General features: G+C 45.9%; 2 protein-coding genes across 7 annotated transcripts in view; both read left to right on the top strand.

The window, feature by feature from the left end:
- The window catches only part of rfx4 (regulatory factor X, 4), a 19512-nt gene extending 12914 nt beyond the window's left edge, over positions 1-6598 (top strand). The window contains exons 15-18 of one of the 5 annotated variants that reach the window (XM_030367255.1): positions 413-568; positions 961-1132; positions 3968-4106; positions 5469-6598. In XM_030367255.1, the coding sequence (XP_030223115.1) occupies positions 413-568; positions 961-1132; positions 3968-4106; positions 5469-5741 (740 nt within the window). In that variant the 3' untranslated portion in view covers positions 5742-6598. Of the gene's footprint in view, positions 1-409; positions 569-957; positions 1133-3967; positions 4107-5468 lie in introns of all 5 variants that reach the window. The other 4 variants (XM_030367254.1, XM_030367256.1, XM_030367252.1 and 1 more) reach the window with 4 other exon arrangements.
- Positions 6599-8502: 1904 nt separating this feature from the next.
- Positions 8503-18983, top strand: ric8b (RIC8 guanine nucleotide exchange factor B). Of its 2 annotated transcripts, none has more exons than XM_030365881.1 (10): positions 8503-8718; positions 9122-9169; positions 9263-9889; positions 12167-12261; positions 12719-12869; positions 14430-14528; positions 15076-15220; positions 15632-15776; positions 15889-16008; positions 17685-18983. In XM_030365881.1, exons 1-10 carry the CDS (start codon positions 8635-8637, stop codon positions 17791-17793), a joined length of 1623 nt encoding a protein of 540 aa, XP_030221741.1. In that variant the 5' UTR covers positions 8503-8634; the 3' UTR covers positions 17794-18983. The 2 variants fall into 2 exon arrangements, with proteins under 2 accessions (XP_030221741.1, XP_030221742.1); XM_030365882.1 differs by having other exon boundaries at positions 14433-14528; positions 17685-17825.
- Positions 18984-19123: the final 140 nt, after the last annotated feature.

The following is a 19123-nucleotide window of genomic DNA, read 5'->3' as shown; positions in this document are numbered from 1 at the left end:
AGTTTTGAAACAAATCAACTGTTGCCAGTGATCTCTTACCATTGGGCTGTAAAGTGATATTTACTATTCGGCTCACGATGTTCAACTAACATATTGTTCCACTAGCTAGTATCTGAAGATACTTTGTCCTTCCCTTTTTAGATGAGACAGTACCTTTCTTATAATGAATTACTGGTGCATTGGGTAGCACACACCAGAAAACCAGACAACAACCTGTATGGTACTGAAGTTCAGTGGTGAACATGAAACGATCCATCTCTTGCCCAATGCATGCATAACCTGCACAGAAACACGAACCGCCCGTGACGATGGGCCCCCTGTTCCCACTCCAGGGCAGGGCTTACTCAGGGCCTGCTCCAGTACCCCCTGTATTCACTGACGGTTCTCCCCATCATGTCTTCTTCATCAGCAGACGTGGAGGAAGTCATGATCACAGAGACCACGCCCCCTCCCATATCCCCCGTGCCCTACTCACCCACCCGCTCTGTCCCCTCGGAGGACGCCCCCCCTACCTGCTCCCCGACAGAACCCCCGTCCCCCGAGTACACCACTGTCCCGGCAACCACAGGTAAGACCAAACCCAAAGCCCTACATGTGGGGTTCAAAGCCCATTACTCCAGCTCCACTTGCTGAGACAGTCCTATAGCCATCCTATTACTACAACATGGCTATTGCATATGATGCTTAGCCCCGATTGTTATTTTTAATACATATACATTTATTCATGAAAGTCATTGGATGTATATTGGACATTTTTAAAGAGTTCCAATGTATTGGAGGTTTAATACTTAATGCTGAATACCTTACCTTACCGTTTATCACTCCGGAGGGAGTCTTGCAACCTTTACTGTGATTTATTCAAAATGCTGGTACTGGTGACACCACACGTGGGTTTGCTTTTGCCAATCCTTCTGTCTGTGTGTGTGTGTGTGTGTGTGTGTGTGTATATATGTCTAGCAGGCGCTGTTCAGTCATATACCTGGTCCCTTACATACACAGTGACAACGTCAGGCGGCTCCCCCCCCCACGGCGACTCACAGCCTCCCTGCGTGCGCAGCGGAGCCCCGGTGCCCCCCACCACCTCCACCACCCAGCGGACCCCCCCCATCTACACACACAGAGAGGAGCACGGGTGAGCAGGGTGTACATCACGACATGAGACACAACACAACGACATGAGACACAACACAACGACATGAGACACAACACATCGACATGAGACACAACACAACGCCATGAGAACAACACAACGCCATGAAAACAACACAACGACATGAGACACAACACAACGCCAAGAGACACAACACAACGCCATGAGAACAACACAACGCCATGAGAACAACACAACGACATGAGACACAACACCACGACATCAGACACAACACAACGCCATGAGAACAACACAACGCCATGAGAACAACACAACGACATGAGACACAACACCACGACATCAGACACAACGACATGAGACACAACACAACGCCATGAGACACAACACAACGACATGAGACACAACACCACGACATCAGACACAACGACATGAGACACAACACAACGACATGAGACACAACACAACGACATGAGACACAACACAACGCCATGAGACACAACACAATGCCATGAGACCCAACACAACGACATTAGACACAACACCACGACATGAGACACAACGACATGAGACACAATACAAGGACATGAGACACAACACAATGCCCTGAGACACAACACAACGCCATGAGACACAACACAACGCCCTGAGACCCAACACAATGACAGGAGACACAACACCACAACATGAGACACAAGGACATGAGACACAACACAAGGACATGAGACACAACACAAGGACATGAGACACAACACAACAACATGAGACACAACAACATGAGACACAACACAACGACATGAAACACAAAACAACGACATGAGACACAACACAACGACATGAGTCTCGACACAATGCCATTATACCAACACAATGCCATGAGACACAAAACAACGACATGAGACACGACACAACGCCATGAGACACAACACAACGACATGAGACACAACACCACAACATGAGAAACAACGACATGAGACACAACACAACGACATGAGACACAACACCACAACATGAGAAACAACGACATGAGACACAACACCACAACATGAGAAACAACGACATGAGACACAACACCACAACATGAGAAACAACGACATGAGACACAACACAACGCTGTGAGTCTCAACACAATGCCATGAGACACAACACAACGACATGAGACACAACACAAGGACATGAGACACAAAACAACGACATGAGACACAATGTCATGAGACACAACAAAACAACATGAGACACAACACAAGGACATGAGACACAAAACAACGACATGAGACACAATGTCATGAGACACAACAAAACAACATGAGACACAACACAAGGACATGAGACACAACACAAGGACATGAGACACAACACAAGGACATGAGACACAACACAGTGACATGAGACGCAACACAACAACATGAGAAACAACGACATGAGACACAACACAACGCTGTGAGTCTCAACACAATGCCATGAGACACAACACAACGACATGAGACACAACACAAGGACATGAGACACAAAACAACGACATGAGACACAATGTCATGAGACACAACACAACAACATGAGACACAACACAAGGACATGAGACACAACACAAGGACATGAGACACAACACAGTGACATGAGACGCAACACAACAACATGAGACACAACGACATGAGACACAACACAACGAAATGCGACACAACACAACGACATGAGGCACAACACAACGACATGAGACAAAGCACAACGACTTGAGACACAACACAACGACATGAGACACATACAACGACATGAGACACAACACAACGACATGAGTCAAAACACAACGACTTGAGACACAACACATGACATGAGACACAACACAACGACATGAGACACAAAACAACGACATGAGACACAACCACCACGTCTGGACATGAGACACAATGACGAGTCGCCCCGCCCAGAGACATTTCTGATCTATGGTTCCACAAATTAGCATGTTATAGAGTGAGTGTGGGGTCATCCCTATGTTCCCCAGGTCCTATGCTCCCCGGGTGCAAAGGGTTAGGGTCAGGGTTAGGGTTAGCATAAGGGTTAGGGTGAGGGTTGACCCTAAACCTCACCCTAACCATAACCAATTGGAGGACAGCCATTCTAACCAATCACAGGCGAATCAGAGACGAAAAAGGCGGTACTTGCCCCTACCATCCTACGAAAAAAAGGGTCCTATGTTCCCCGGTCACATACAAAGCGGGGAACATAGGACCCGGGGAACATAGGTACGCTCCCGTGAGTGTGTGTTAGCATGGTATAGAGTGAATGTGTGTTAGCATGGTATAGAGTGAGTGTGTGTTTAGCATGGTATAGAGTAAATGTGTGTTAGCATGGTATAGAGTGAGTGTCTGTTAGCATGGTATAGAGTGACTGTGTGTTTAGCATAGTATAGAGTGAATGTGTGTTAGCATGGTATAGAGTGAGTGTGTGTTAGCATGGTATAGAGTGAATGTGTGTTAGCATGGTATAGAGTGAGTGTGTGTTAGCATGGTATAGATTGAGTGTGTGTTATCATGGTATAGAGTGAGTGTGTGTTAGCATGGTATAGAGTGAGTGTGTGTTAGCATGGTATAGTGAATGTGTGTTAGCATGGTATAGAGTGAGTGTGTGTTAGCATGGTATAGATTGAGTGTGTGTTATCATGGTATAGAGTGACTGTGTGTTAGCATGGTACAGAGTGAGTGTGGGTTAGCATGGTATAGAGTGAATGTGTTAGCATGGTATGAGTGTGTGTTAGCATGGTATAGTGTGAGTTTGTGTTAGCATGGTTTAGCATGAGTGTGTATAAGCATCTACTTTGTCTTTTGGGTCTGCAGATGTCTCATATGTGTGTGTTTTTTGTAGGTACACTGGAAGCTACAATTACGGAAGCTACGCCAATCAACATCCTCACTCCATCCAGAGTCAATACCCTAGTCTAACCCACGAGCCAGGCATCCCAGCCCCGCTGCACTACTCTCCCTACACACGCTCACCTGCACAGGTCAGTGGTACCCACAGGATAATTTGTCAGCTGCTCCCTCCATTTATTGCCTCTTCGTGACATAAGGTCCCCAAGGGTTCACATTTAGAGGCTGCAGGGGATGGCTTTTCCTGCTGGTGAATTGGAATAAACAGAATCCTGACCAATTTCTCTTTCTCTGGGGATCATTTCCTGTCAAGAGTTCGCAAGCCCCCCTGGCCCTCCTAGTGGGGGGGCGGGCTCCTCAATGGTCTTCTCTTCTGTCTAAGCCTAGTGGCACACCGACTGGGGCCATCCTGATTAAAACATTGTTATTCAATGGTCTCTTTTCTGCGTGTGAAGCAGACGTTCTGCTCTATGACCTGGGGTGATGGTCTTTTTCCATGTCGCCATTCCTCATAATGGTGTCGACTGTTTCCTATTTATATTTAGAAAGGGTTCCACTTCCATGTTTCTCTGCAGTCGGAGTTGAAGTCCGGCTCAATGGTTTTGCTTTGTCGTGGCGTCGCCTCTGAAGAGTGAGGCGACGCGGGCTAAAACGGACAAGGTCACCCAACTTTCTAAAACGTTGAGTGGAAAAGCAGATTCAGCGTGCATGATGTTGGTGAACCGTCTTCACGGCAACACAAAGCACATGGGAAACTAAACCGCCTTGCTCTTCCCTTGCTCCCATAAATACCCTGAAGAGGATGAGGCGTCCGGTGTTCTATTTGAGTCACTGTGCCACATATTGTGCAATGATCACTCTTAGATTATGATGGAAATCATCCCCACAAGGCTCTATTCAGGACTCAGTAAAGACTAATTCATGAACACTAAGAATGAATATATTATATATGTGGGGATTTATATAGGTTTACCATTATAGAATGATTAATGTGTCAGTATGTGGTTGTACTGGCTACAGGTGATAACAGGGTCCTATATAGGTGGGGGAATTTTTTAAGTAATCATTGAAAAGCTAACTATGGATACACGTAAATGTAATAGTCAAAAGTAGACTTTCTGAGAACTGGTGATACTTAACTTTGTTAATAGTACGGCCCTGATGGTGTCTGTGTGTTCACCTAGTCAGTCCTGATAGTGTGTGTGTTCTGATAGTACGGTCCTGATAGTGTGTGTGTTCTGATAGTATGGCCCTGATGGTGTCTCTGTGTTCACCTAGTCAGTCCTGATAGTGTGTGTGTTCTGATAGTACGGCCCTGATGGTGTCTCTGTGTTCACCTAGTCAGTCCTGATAGTTTGTGTGTTCTGATAGTACGGTCCTGATGGTGTCTGTGTGTTCTGATAGTACGGTCCTGATGGTGTGTGTGTTCTGACAGTACGTTCCTGATGGTGTGTGTGTTCTGATGGTACGGTCCTGATGGTGTCTGTGTTCTCCAGTACCCTCTCAACAGCCCCATGTCTCGGATGGAGTCCTGCCTGATGAGCAGCTCTCCCCGGCTGCACCCGGCGCCCGGTGCCCCCCGCTGGCCGGAGGTCTCCCCGGCCAACAGCTGCTACAGCAGCCCTCCTATGCACTCTGCGCGCTACGCCTCGCCCGGCGACATCTACACCCCGCTGGGCCCGCGGAGGAACTCCGAGTACGAACACTCCCAGCATTTCCCTGGATTTGCTTACATCAACGGAGAGGCCACCACCGGATGGGCCAAGTAGCCAACCAGCACACAGGAACTATTCCGGACAGCCAATCATACGCTGACAAGTATGAACGCAGCCCTCCCCGATTCTCCCTGAAGGCACCCAATCAATTGAATGATGGAGCGGAGGAACTGGCCTCCCTTTCGCTGACGTATCACATCAATCAACCAAATGACTGTGATGTAGTTTATATTGTAGTTTGTACGAAGAAAAAAATATTATATATAGTTTAAAACATATATATCGTGAGAACTGGCACCGGAATCATTCAAGTGCAATGCTTCTGCCAAGCTGTGCCTTTATGTTCTGTTAGGAATGTACAGCTCTGATGGTGTTTCCTGGTACCTGTCTGCACTTCACCACGCCCACACGCATTTATCCTCTTCTCTGTCCTCTCCTCCCTGGTGTCTGTGCTAGCACCCTCATGGGTCCCAGGTTGTTAACATGATGCTGGTCTCACAGACACATGTTGCAGAAGAGATAGCGTTAAGCAACTGAAAACATCAGACTGCAGTTGATCCTACTGGCAGACAACCACTCTCTCTCTGTATGTATGTATATATATATATATATATATATATATATATATATATATATATATATATATATAAACATTTATATCCAAGCAGAATGTGTGCTTTAACCTCATGAAGGATGATGATCACAGTGGCCTTTTGCCTTCCCTTAGGTATTTTTTTAATATAATATATAACTGGAGGCTGTGACTGTGGTGTAGCCTGCCTCGTGGCTTCAGTGACATCACTTGTTCTGTACAGTACTTCAGTAACTTTGTAACATGGCGTACCCTTAATGTTACCCGTTGCCTTTTGTTTCAACGTTCAGTATGTTCAATAAATGAACCCGTTAACTTAGGTTTGTGTGTTTTATAATACACTTGAAGCCACTGAGGACCTATTACCCTGTGGGTATTTATAAGGAGGAGGGATACCAAGGTGTATAGGAGGGAACACACACATGCACGCACGCAGGCACATGTAGGCAGACATACATGCATGCACAAACACAAACGCACGCAAGCACACACACACACACACACACACACACACACACACACACACACACACACACACACATACACACACACACACACACACACACACACACACACACACACACACACACACACACACACACACACACACACACACACACATATTAGTCACTTTTCCCTGTATATAAAAGCAATGGACATATTGGTTGCTGACTGATAAATTGTTGCAGTTTAAACCGATGTGTCTGTGTGTGCGTGTTCGTGTGTGTGTGTGTGTGTGTGTGTGTGTGTGTGTGTGTCTGTGTGTGTGTGTGTGTGTGTGTGTGTGTGTGTGTGTGTGTGTGTGTGTGTGTGTGTTTGTGGGGACAAATGTGTTGCTACATAAATCATTTTAAAACAGAAATAAAAATGTTGTCTTCTCATTTTTCTTAACTGTCTTGTCTCTGTAGTTATTTAAAACATGAAAAAGAAATAAATATATTGTTACAGATTGTTATGTAGTTTCTTATTTGAGGTCAGATTTTGACAACACTGTATAACACACATATAACAGTACAGTATCAACTATGGGGATTATACAGCAAGGGCATCATTCATTGTTACTCAACATTTTGACACTAGTCCTTACAAATGAATAGCATTCATTGTTTGTAATTTGAGTAATCATTAAATCTGAGCCTCTTTTAAATTCCCATTCCTCATTATGAAAAAATCCTTTGGTCCAATGAGGTTCAACTACATGCAGGAACCTAAAGAGGGTTTGACGAGAAGTAGAAGACACCAAAGAGAAGTGAACCTGAAGGAGTAAAGCTGGACTGCACCTCCAGCATGACCCCAGCCCCGGCATTCGATTACATTAGATTAGATAACTTTATTTATACTCGGAGGGAGATTTGGTGTACAGTTAAGTGAGCTGGCTTTCTCCACACATGACAGACAAGACATTTAAGACACAGTAAATAATACAAAATCACAGCAGTAGTGAAAGGGAGAGTGAAAGTAATGCATCCTATTGAATGACAGGGATAATAGGAGGGGTATGATGATAAAAGTATAAAATAATAATAATAATAATGATAATAAGGGGGGAGTTGTAGCTGTCATTAATTTAGTTTAGGCCTTAAGGAGGGGTTTTCATTCATGTTTTCTTCATTCAAACATAATTCTGTTGGCCAACCGATGATACACTTACTGCATCTGACGGTGCATTCTTCCAGTTTTAACACCGCAAGTGAAGTTGATTGGCAGCCCCTTATCAGTTGTGACGGTTAGGTCAAAGACCTTTGATCGACTGATTCATTCTGGTGAAAGACATTGGAGTGAGCTACAGGGACCAATTTAGAATTATTAGTGGAAATAATGGGACATTAATTCTTATCAAGTAGCCTATGTAAAAGCAAAGACTTCAAGGCATTTTATTGATAGCTTAGGGATAAGAGTATATACCAATTGTATCTAAAATAAAAAAATATATAATAACATTTGTTTGTGTATTTATGCATGATATGATATGTTATGATATGTTAGCTTACAGTACATCCCATTATGATATTCTATATTAAACTACATTGTTTAATTCATTATATATTATACTATATAATAATCATTATATACTAAAAAAATATTTATAATTAGATATAATGCTGTATTATATCATTATATATTATATCATTATATATTATTCAATATTATATTATTATATATTATACTATATCATATTACATTACGCGAGAAAGGGGCGTTTCCCCGTATCTCGCGGCCACCGTACCTACGGAAGGCAAACAAACCTGTTCTAGCTGCTAGCTAAGATACCTAGTGGGCATCGTCAACTCTCACGTAGTGACATTTTAACGAACTATTATACCTGTATATGTACTACATCATTCCGTTTTGATCATGGACTTGAAGGAGATCCTGTCACGACTTGAAATCGGCAACGAAGTGGAGATCGTGAAGGTTCTGCTCCAGTATAATCAAGAGGTGTGTCTGATCTGAACCAAAACAAACCACCAGGCTAGCGTTAGCATGCTAGCATTAGCATGATAGCTCCGTGCAACAGGCAGCAGATCAATGCTGCTACTATAGTACTACTATACCACTACTACGATAGGCGGATCTGTAAGTGTAGTATATTATCGGTACATGTTCGCCCTCCGGTCAGTGCTTTCCTTTATGACACGAGTCACAATCACAACCATCACAGTTATCATATGTCAGCTGCTGAGATCTCTTCTTTGGATGCTGAATCCATGATATGCATTCAGCAGTATCTCTCATTAAAACGTACCTGATGTATCCGGATCTACATACCCCCAGAAACTGTATTTCACACGCGTTTGACGTTTTAGTCTGTATTTAATCTGTATTTCCTTATTGGTTTCAGAATAGTCAAACTTTTACATTTGACAAAAATGAAGAAAACCTTCAAATTGTAAGTACTGATTCCCACTTTCAATCCGCTGACGATGTGCATTTATAAGATAGTGTGATAATACGTTTCCTCTCCTTTCCTGTCTGATGTTAGAAGGTGTGTCGGAGTCTGTTGACGGCACTAGGAACCCAAGAGGGGCCGTGCTGCCAGAGGGCCTCCTTGGAGACCCTCCGCATCCTGTCCAGGGACAAGCGGGCTCTGGATCCCGTGGCCACCAGGGAGGGCCTGCTGGTCTTGGCCGGTCTGGCCCAGCTGCCCTCCGCCCAGGACGGCGCTGACCCAGCCGACAGTCTTCAGGAAGACACCCTGACGCCGGAGCAGGAGAGTGTGGTGGTTGAGGCGCTCAAGTGCCTGTGTAACGTGGTGTACAACAGCCCCGCAGCGCAGCAGGTCTGCGCCGACCTGAAGCTGGCACACAGTTTGTGCACGCACCTGCGCAGCCGCTGTGGCCGGCATGCGGTCGGCCTGTTCTCGCTGCGCCTCCTCTTCCTGCTGACGGCGCTGCGGCCTGACGTGAGGGCCAGCCTGCAGAGCCAGCTGCCCGCCGTGCGGCTGCTCCGGGAGGTCCTCGAGCGCACGCTACAGGTGCGCTGGGTCGGGCCGTACGAGGCCGGGGCCCCGGAGCCAGAGGCCGCACCCCTTCCCACTGAGGACAATGAGCGAGCCATGGAGGCCCTGAAGGCCATGTTCAACCTCACCTTGACGGACCCCGCTGAAGAGGTGGGTGTTGGACCCTTTACTCTTTCTGCAATGGTGGAGCTCCTCGTATGTTATTTGTGTTGTAAGGCCTAATCAACCTCATCAAACATAGGAGATAATGGGCAGACATCATTATGTCATCATACTTTCAACCAATGAAAAAAAACAAAACATTGCGCCAAACTATCGTCTGCCTCAGAAATGTGATTTCAAGTTATAGAAACGACATCACGAGGCAAGAAATAAAATCCTTCTAAAGGATGTCAAGTATAGGATGGAATAAATTAATGCAGTAGTGTAGACCAATCGACCAGCCTTATAGTCTGTATCTGTCTGTTTGTTAAGACCCCAGGTTTATGGTTGATATTGTCTATGCCCAACTGTAAATCAGCCATGATTTGTGTTCAACTCACCTCCTCTCACGCTATATAGACGTGTTCCGAATTTGAGTAATTTTATTCCAAACGAGTGTTTAGTATCTCCCATAACCATCTTTTGTCCAACCCAGGTATGCTCATAAACTGCCCTGGCTAAGTAGCTTTCTCCAATAGTGCCCCCAAACTAAGAAACCCACAAGTTTGGATTCTGTGATTACTCTCTCCTTCTCACTCACAGAGACTGAGGCACCCAGTTAGGACTGTGTGTGCGTCAAAGGCAGTTCATACGCCACTGCTCATGCTCGCCACCTTAGAGTCTACAAGGAGAGCAGTGAGAATGATTGAATGTTAACTATCCTGATGATGCGCACAATGGTGAATTTTTGTATCGGACACTGTCAACATGGGGTCTTACCGAACACATCCTCAGTAGCACATCCTCAGTAGTTTGTTAACTTGATGGAGGCCAATTTAAAGTTATATATGCATTTCCTGTCGCTAAATGTGTCTTGTCAAACTTAGCCTTCAATAATGTCATCAATAAGGTCAAATCCTGTAACATCCAATATATATTTATTCACAAGAATCGTACCAGCATTGTCAGATGTTAAGGAGACATATTATGGTGTTTTCCCAACAAGTAAACATAGTATATGAGTTCCAGAAAACATGTTTTTGAAGCTTTTGCTGGAAATTGCTTTTAGGAAAGAAAATCTCGCCTATCGCTATTCCCCTCTGTTTCAGTCTCTTCAGAATGTGCTGGTTCTGGTGTCTGTAGCTTTAATGCAAATGAGCTGCTGCCCATTGCATACAAATGAGATGTCAGACTGAACCACAGCATGGAGGAGAAGTGATTGTTGCCGCTTGTGGACTCTTATTACAGACTTGTATTGGGGGTTATCTCGGCTTTTGAGAAGGAAATTTGGCTTTGACTCTTTGAAGTCCAGATTGAACCGAGTCATGGAGGAGAAAGGGATTGTACTCCCCCTCGCTGCCGGACTGCCGCCGAGCTCCCCCCGCCGGAGCTGCGTATCTATACTCTGAGTGGAGGGGGGTGGGGAAGTGGGAGGTAATATTAAAATGTGCCTGCTTCCTACATAGGAGTCTGCACTGAAACAGACTCGCTCGTTTGGTAACTGTTGGCGGGGTACTTTCAGAAATGAACAAATATATATCATGTACGGACTTATTTCAAAGTTTGTATGTGGCAGCACCAGAGACCCAAAATAACCACCCAAATCCCAGGAAAAGTGTTGTTTTCAAAATATGTCCCCTTTAAAGCATCATACCAGAGCCGTACATTATCGTATTTTGAGGAAACCCATTGTATTCTCTACAGTAACACTGCGGTAACTAGACTAATGGGAGAACATTGTTTGAGTCAGGCCTTGAGCGAGGAGGCTGCAGCCGTAGCCTGGGAAAACAGGGAGCTCCGTCATGAGGTCCTCTGAAGGGGATCACCCTAAGGATTACCTTGCAGCCTGTTTAACGTATTATGGCTGACACACGCTTGGTCCCTTGTTGGTTGTAACGTAATAATGTGGTTGATTGGCAGACTTCAGAACCTAGCAGTGATCTCTTGGCTGGGGATGTGAGAGGGAGTAGTTTAGGGTGAGTGGGAGGGGTTTAGGGGGAGGGGGAGGGGTTAAGGGGGAGTGGGAGGGGTTTAGCAGGGTCTATACGATTCTTGTAAACAGAGAGAGGTGGGGGCTTTCCAGCATTCTTTTTTGTCAAAAAAGATCAGTTATGAATTGTAATTGTATTGATAACATTATGAAAATCACTATTGATCATCATTAACTAAGGATTTGTTGAGGTGATTTTAAATTACAAACTAGTGGGAACTTAACATGTTGCAACTTTAAAGCTAACTCCCACTACCACCAATGAAATGTCTTCCTTTTGGTCTCCTGCTCTTCAGGATGGGCAGCACCAGGTCCGCCTGATCATCGGCGTCATGAGGCACCTCCTGCTGCTGAGGACAGAGACGGAGGAGAAGACGGAGGAGGCTCACAGGTTAAACCCTTCCTATAGTACCATGTTATTCGAGACGTGTCCTTCAAGAACCTCAATCAACGCTTGACTGTTCCTATCAATGTTCAAACCCAGTTCGAACCGTCATAAAGAGCATCCCTCTGGAGAATGCCAGGAATGTTCTGGATCCAGGGAGAATGTGGTGGCTTGTAAAAGTGATGGACGACATCGCCCTTTTAACCTGCGTGGCCACTGGCTGAACAGGGCTGTTCAGCTCCATCTATTGTGGAGATCTTTGTCTTGTTTGGCCTTTGTCTTCGCTTTCTTCTACCTTCTGGGGGGAGAAAGGAGAATAAACTTCTAGTGTTTCGAAATGGAGGGGAGGGTGCTTCTCGTTCTTCATACTTCTTAGTGATTCAGGCCAATGATCAATCCATGTGATTTATTTTCAGTATCTGATCCATCAGGTAAGTGATTATTTAGTTGTTCTACTTTGCAGCCATGCAGTGAATCTTCTGAGCAACCTGCCCGCCGCCTGTCTGGACGTGCTGATCGATGTTCCTGTTCAGGGAGGCCAGGAGCAGTACGGTGGAAACAACATGGCCGCCGTCCAAGTGCTCCTGGATTTCTTGGAGAAGCGGATCGACAAGGTAAACACCGTCATCACCGAGTCATGATGACCGGTTCCCTGCTCCTGTGTGCGAGGTTTGATTAGTCGGGCTGGCGTTCCTCCAACTCAGCCATGTGCAGTGTGTCCTGGTTTAGGCCTCTTCCACACATATACAGATATGTTTGAGAGCAATTTCTATGTTTACATTCAGTAACGGCTGTGCCTTCTACGTGTGTGGGTTCACCATGTCACGTAGCGCGAGACATTGCTGTCAGATGGTAGTATTGCTAGTATTACTACGACTACTACGAGTATTAATGCAGTTCAACACTGAAAATGTTGAATTGCCATCTGTGTGTTTTAATGAAGGCCACTAGGTTATAGGTTGTAAGTTTAATCTAACCTCTTCTCCAGATCATGGCACACAGTTGATATTGGCATTGATGAGATAACAGTGTGATCTCTCAACTGCGTGCGTTGCTGAACTTTTTCATCCTAAAACACACTGTATCAGGGGTCTGAATCAAGAGGTCATAAGATACAACATCTCTCGCGTACAACATGTGAGAGAGCAGTCATGGGACACACCCCTAGAACCATTACAATCTAACTTTGTCTAACATTACCTAAGTGAAACACAATCCAAGAGTAAAGAATTTCATAACGATGCACATGAATAGATCAGTTTACTTTCATGTTACCTACACAAACTGTACACATATGAAAGCTGAGAGAACAAACCTTTCACCATGACCACAACTCGCTGAACTAGCTAGCGAATGACAATAACAATTTATTTGGTTGTCATCAAAGTTGTGTTTGATTGTGTTAAACCACCGTTGACACATAACCGAGTGTTCGGATACCATTTTGAATCCTGACACCGTCTTAACAATAATTTTTAGTGGCCTAGAGAGGGTTTCACTGGAAGTAGGACAAGGCCTCCGCTCAGAACACACAAGATTTATCGCCTTCCGGTGGTTGCATGTTGCAATTGTGATGGTTTAGCCTGGTGCCATTCAAATCCACTCAACATGACCTTTAAATATAGGGGTTGAATGTAAGGACTGGTTCTCGATATTCATCGACTGATGTCACCACGTTCGAAATTGACTATTTTGGTTTGGCTTGCATGGATTTGTTGTTTTTATTTGGAGCCTAAACCTAGCTCTACTAATAGCATCTTTACTTTGATTGGCATCACATATTGACGGGGTGCTCATTAGAGGTTGACCCTAAAGTACTACAGGGCTACCACCTGATAACGCACTCTGTGGTATTCACTCTACTCGACATTAAACCTAACCATAACCCTTTGTCATACATTTATAGATATTCTTATTTATATTTGTTATATATATATACACAACCATGCAAGGTGTTGTCCAAAAGCTCAGTTTTTATTGATGGAAGGCCAAAACCTTGTGGAAATGCTGCAATTTAAAAAATATCTGTCTCCATGCGGACTTGGTTGTGAGGGGTCTTCTTTGATAATTAATCTGTTCATTCTTTCAACGTACCTTTCATCAAGTGTTGGGCCCGGTCAAAGCATTCCCATTGTGGGTAGTATATGTGTTGGTGTGCTGTGTCCGGTCATAAGCAGGGGTCCAACTATAAGGAGGGCCTGACGCCGGTTCTCAGCCTGCTGACCGAGGGCTCCCGGCGCCACAGACACATCCGCAGGTTCATTAAGGCCCAGGTAACATTCCACATGTGTAACATATGTCAAAGGTGTGCTATCACCATTAATGAATACTTCTTGTCTAACAAGAATACCCAAGAGCACATATATGCAGTGCCACTGATATGCATTGAGTCCTCAGATCACACTTAGGCCCAATCCCATTTCTACCCCTTAACCCTCCACCTTGTTTTGAAGGGGTAAGGGGAAGGCGTTAAGGGTAGAAATGGGGGAGGGGTAAGGGGTAGAAATGGGATTGGGCCTTACACCATGCAGCGAGTCCTCAGATCACACTTACACTATGCAGTGAGTCCTCTTAGGCCATGTCCACAAGGCTACGATTTTTGTGTACGAACGCGGAAGCCTTGCACGTTTGGCCCGACCGTCCAGAAGGACCTGGAGTTTTCGGTGCCTGCAAACGCTTTAGGATTCATGAGAACCACAGACACGCAAATCATGATGTCATCACCCCACATACAGTTCTGTAGCAGAAACAGCACCACATATAGGCCTGAAATATGTACTACAGCGTTTCTACAGCTAGATGTACTGTGGGTCCCCTCAGGTGCTCCCCCCGCTGAAGGAGGCCAAGGTGCGGCCGGAGATCGGCACCACGATCCGGAACAAGCTGGTGCGCCTGATGACCCACGTGGACATGGGCGTGAAGCAGGGGGCCGCCGAGTTCCTCTTCGTCCTCTGCAAGGAGAGCGGTGAGCCCGATATATCGGTCGATCGCTACTCCAAACAGGGTGCTGTGTGCTCTGCTTTTAAACAACTGTAGATAAAACCCACAAAACAACACAAGAAGGTGATTAAAAAGTTAGTGTTGTAATGTATCAACAAAGTATGAGCGGAGCGCGTTACTCATAAGGTCACGGGCGAGTACGCTTGGCTAGTTCTCCAATCTGGTACTATGTAGTGATGTGTGTTTGTTCCCGTCAGCGTCTGACCCTCTGTGTGTCTTTAACCACGGCTCACACGCTGTGCAGGGCACATAGGGCTAATTAGTGCCACAAAAACACCAATACTTCTCCTGGAATTGGCCTGGAGACCAGAACGGCCGATGCTGCTGGATGAAGTGAGTATGATGTTTGGGTCCATGTGTGTCTGTGTTGCTGCAGTGGACAACCTGTTAAAGTACACCGGCTACGGCAACGCGGCTGGACACCTGGTGGCCAAAGGCCTGCTGGCCGGGGGGCGTGGAGAGACCAAGTACTCTGACGACGAGGACAGCGACACAGAGGAGTACAAAAGTGTTAAACCCTTGTGAGTAGGCCACCTGAGGTGATGTGCTGCTCATACCGTTTGTCTAGATCAGGGGTGATGCACCTCTGGGAATACCTGGTCGATGATGAGCTCATTCCTGTGTTTCCTCCAGAATCAACCCCATCACCGGACATGTCGAGGAGCCCATGCCTAACCCCATGGAGGAGATGACGGAGGAGCAGAAGGAGTACGAGGCCCAGAAGATGGTCATCATGTTGGACGAGCTGATCAGGTGAACACAGCCAGCCAATCAAGCAGATCTCTCTCTTGCCAAACTCAACGAGTTGCGTGTTTCCTTATTTCTGTTGTGTATATCTGACATATTGTCTCCCCGACATATTGCCTTTTTATTCTCACATTTCTTTGTCGTTGACCTTTCCTGAGCGCACAAAAGCGAACCCTAGTGGAACACACAAAGGTAAGGGAGAGGCGGCTCCCTGCCAACCAGTTCATTAGCTGAAGAATCCGCTCGTTCGCACCGGTGTCAATTAGCCTGTAACCCGCAGCAGCATTCAGCCGCAGTCAATGGGAGCTACAGCAGTATCATTAATTATCACCTAATTGACAAATACACCCACAAATGCACACACACGTGCACGCAGACAGACACACATTCACATTGCGTTGGCCCTCAATGCTCCTTACATTCAGCTTTTCAATAACATGTGTCCCCCTCTCCATTTTATTCTGCTCATTTTGATGATCCAGTTGTTACACCAGACAGGGTGAGGGGGGGGGGGTATTGTGGTAGCCAGAGACGGGGGTGAGTAGTAATGAGCCACGCGACACAGACGGCAGATTCCTTTCTCCCTCCCCCCCATGTGCTGAGCGCGCCCAGCCCGGTGATGTGTCCCTGAGGGGGAGAGGTGTGTAGTGCGTGGAGCAGCCCGCTCTCAGGAGATCACTCAAAGACCTGCAAGAATGTGCTCCCAAAACTGCTTAACTGGCCCTCCAATTAGCACATACCCTCAGCCCCAGCGCGCCCCCCGACCCCCGCCCCGGTGTCAAGGAGGAAGACATGGACTTCTCCTTCTAATTGGGGGGAGGGAGTACAATACGAGGGTGACAGGAGGACGAACGGGCCGCGGCTTTGTTTGTTTGTTTGATGGGTCGTCGGCAGCCGTCCTTTACCGCACGGCTCCAGGACCCTTGATGTGTGACATGGACAGGTGGTCACGCACACGCACACGCACGAGCACACCCCCGTACAAGCAAGCGCACCTACAGCTCTGAATCTCTTCCTAAGAACACCTGTTGCATTGGATTCCTAAATGAACCAACTGAAAGTCAAATCCCTTGTGTCGTGTGTGTGTGTGTGGGTAAGAATCTCACATTAATGCAAATGTGTGTTTTAATCTTTTGATTGCGTGATTCATTGATAAATGGGCCGGTGAGTGATTTGGGGACACGGTGCACATATAATTGGATTAGTTTGGAGGGGCACCCCGGGCTTTGAGGAGCTTAGACGGGGCACTGATCCTGTAATTAAACAGGCTTTAGAAAGGAGGCCGGACAGGGGGGGAAGAGGGACAAACAGCGCAGAGGAGGGAGGGGCTTCTGAGGGTCATTGAAACCTAGAGATAAAAGGCAAAGTAAAGATGTACAACAGCAGGTCTCATTGTAGACCAGGCATTAAGCAACGGGGGTCAGCTTCAAATCATCAAACAGTTCAACAATCCAATTATTAATATTGTATATTTGTATTTGTTTGGAAGCCTAAATAAGTAATGAGAGATATGACTTCAGAATTACATGCATTTCTTTATGATGAATGGCCTCGTACGGAGATACGAGGTTTTGTGGATGCGTCACTGTGTCCTGTACAGTGTGGGCCTTTATCCTCCCACACCCCATCACAGAATGGGATCAGTGTGTGGGTTTGACTGAACCTGCCCCTCTCGTCCACAGGAAGGGGGTGATCCAGCCCATGGGGGTCAGGAAGGACTGCACCGTGGCCCCCCTGGAGGAGACCCTGCGCCAGCACACCCACGAGAGCTCCGGCTCTGACACAGACTAGCCCCCCCCCCGTTTCCTAGGATACTTCAATTAGACCGCTGACGTAGGCCCCTGACGAAGGACTTCCTTTCTGCTGGAGCTCTATTGGCGTCTCTGAAGGTGATGCCCGACAAACTGCCACCACATCCCGTCGAAGGAGCCCTGAGCCAACGGCCCACCGCTCCAGCTGACCTCTGTGCACTGCCTTTTACTAATATAGTCTTTGTATCCTTTAATGGCATAGAAACCTGTTGCTATAGTAACAGCCGCAATTCTGTTGATCTTGTCGTACGACTGCACACACCGGCCCAGAACGAGGGTGTATCCGGCCTGCTGAGGGGGTTTGTCGGGCGGTGGGAGCTCCCAGAGCCGTAAGCAGAGGGAGGGATGCAGCGTGGCACTTCATGTTCAGGGTCTTCACGTTTAGTTGGTTCCCTCAGTGTGCACCTTCCCCTTGTAAACATTGTTTAAAGATGTAGGTAGAACCCCCATCCTGGTTGCTGCTTTATGTAGAGCCCGCTGTGGCCGCCAGGAACATGGCGAAAACTGTTTTGTGAAAATATAAATTGCGAAGAAAAAACACCAAATTATGTAGCATTTGTCAATAATAGTAAATCAGAACTTGCCATATTTATTAACTTAATGAGTAACATTGGATTGTTTTTGCCTTATCTTGATTGCTTGCTTATTTAATCATTGTTTTCTTTTGCCACAATGAGTGTATATTCTTTGTTCTGTATTTGGGAGACGAATACCTTACTATTGCTGCAATATTGTTGGTTGAACAGAGCTCAAGGTCGCATGGTCGCCCATAGCGATATGATGTGGGAGTGTGTTCGCTGAGCATCCATAAAGTTAGACAATGAATGGAGGATTCTCTTAACTTATAAGTAATGGATGTGTCACTTGTTGATCTTTTGGTTGCCTACCTAACACTGTCTGAGTGCATTTGTAGAGTACACTGCCTTGTTTTGTTACACATAAATGGTATTTTATATCGCGTGGATGATTCCACTTGTTTTTTTCACCTCTGCATACCTGAAGTGGATGCTTAATAAACGTCAAGGTTTCCCCCATAGAAAGCAAACAATTGGAAGAGTCCTAATGCTTCTGATGCACATGTTGCAGACTAACCACTTTTTCACCGCTTCTCTTGCAATGTTATTAAAGCCAGAAAGAAGGAATCGATTGTCATTAAAGTTAACCAGCAGATTGTGTCGTTGGTCAAATATGTCTGGTAAAGTCCACCTGCCACTTGTTCTCTAACCTTGGAAGAGAAAGGTTCTTCATGTTGTTTATAGGACTCCTGACTGTATGGTTAGACGTAAAGATTTCATGAACAGGAGAGGCGA

The sequence above is a fragment of the Gadus morhua genome, chromosome 9 (genome assembly GCF_902167405.1).
Source record: "Gadus morhua chromosome 9, gadMor3.0, whole genome shotgun sequence".
Classification (NCBI taxonomy): domain Eukaryota; kingdom Metazoa; phylum Chordata; class Actinopteri; order Gadiformes; family Gadidae; genus Gadus; species Gadus morhua.
Note: the sequence above shows the minus strand (reverse complement) of the source record. Positions and strands in the feature narration are given on the sequence as shown.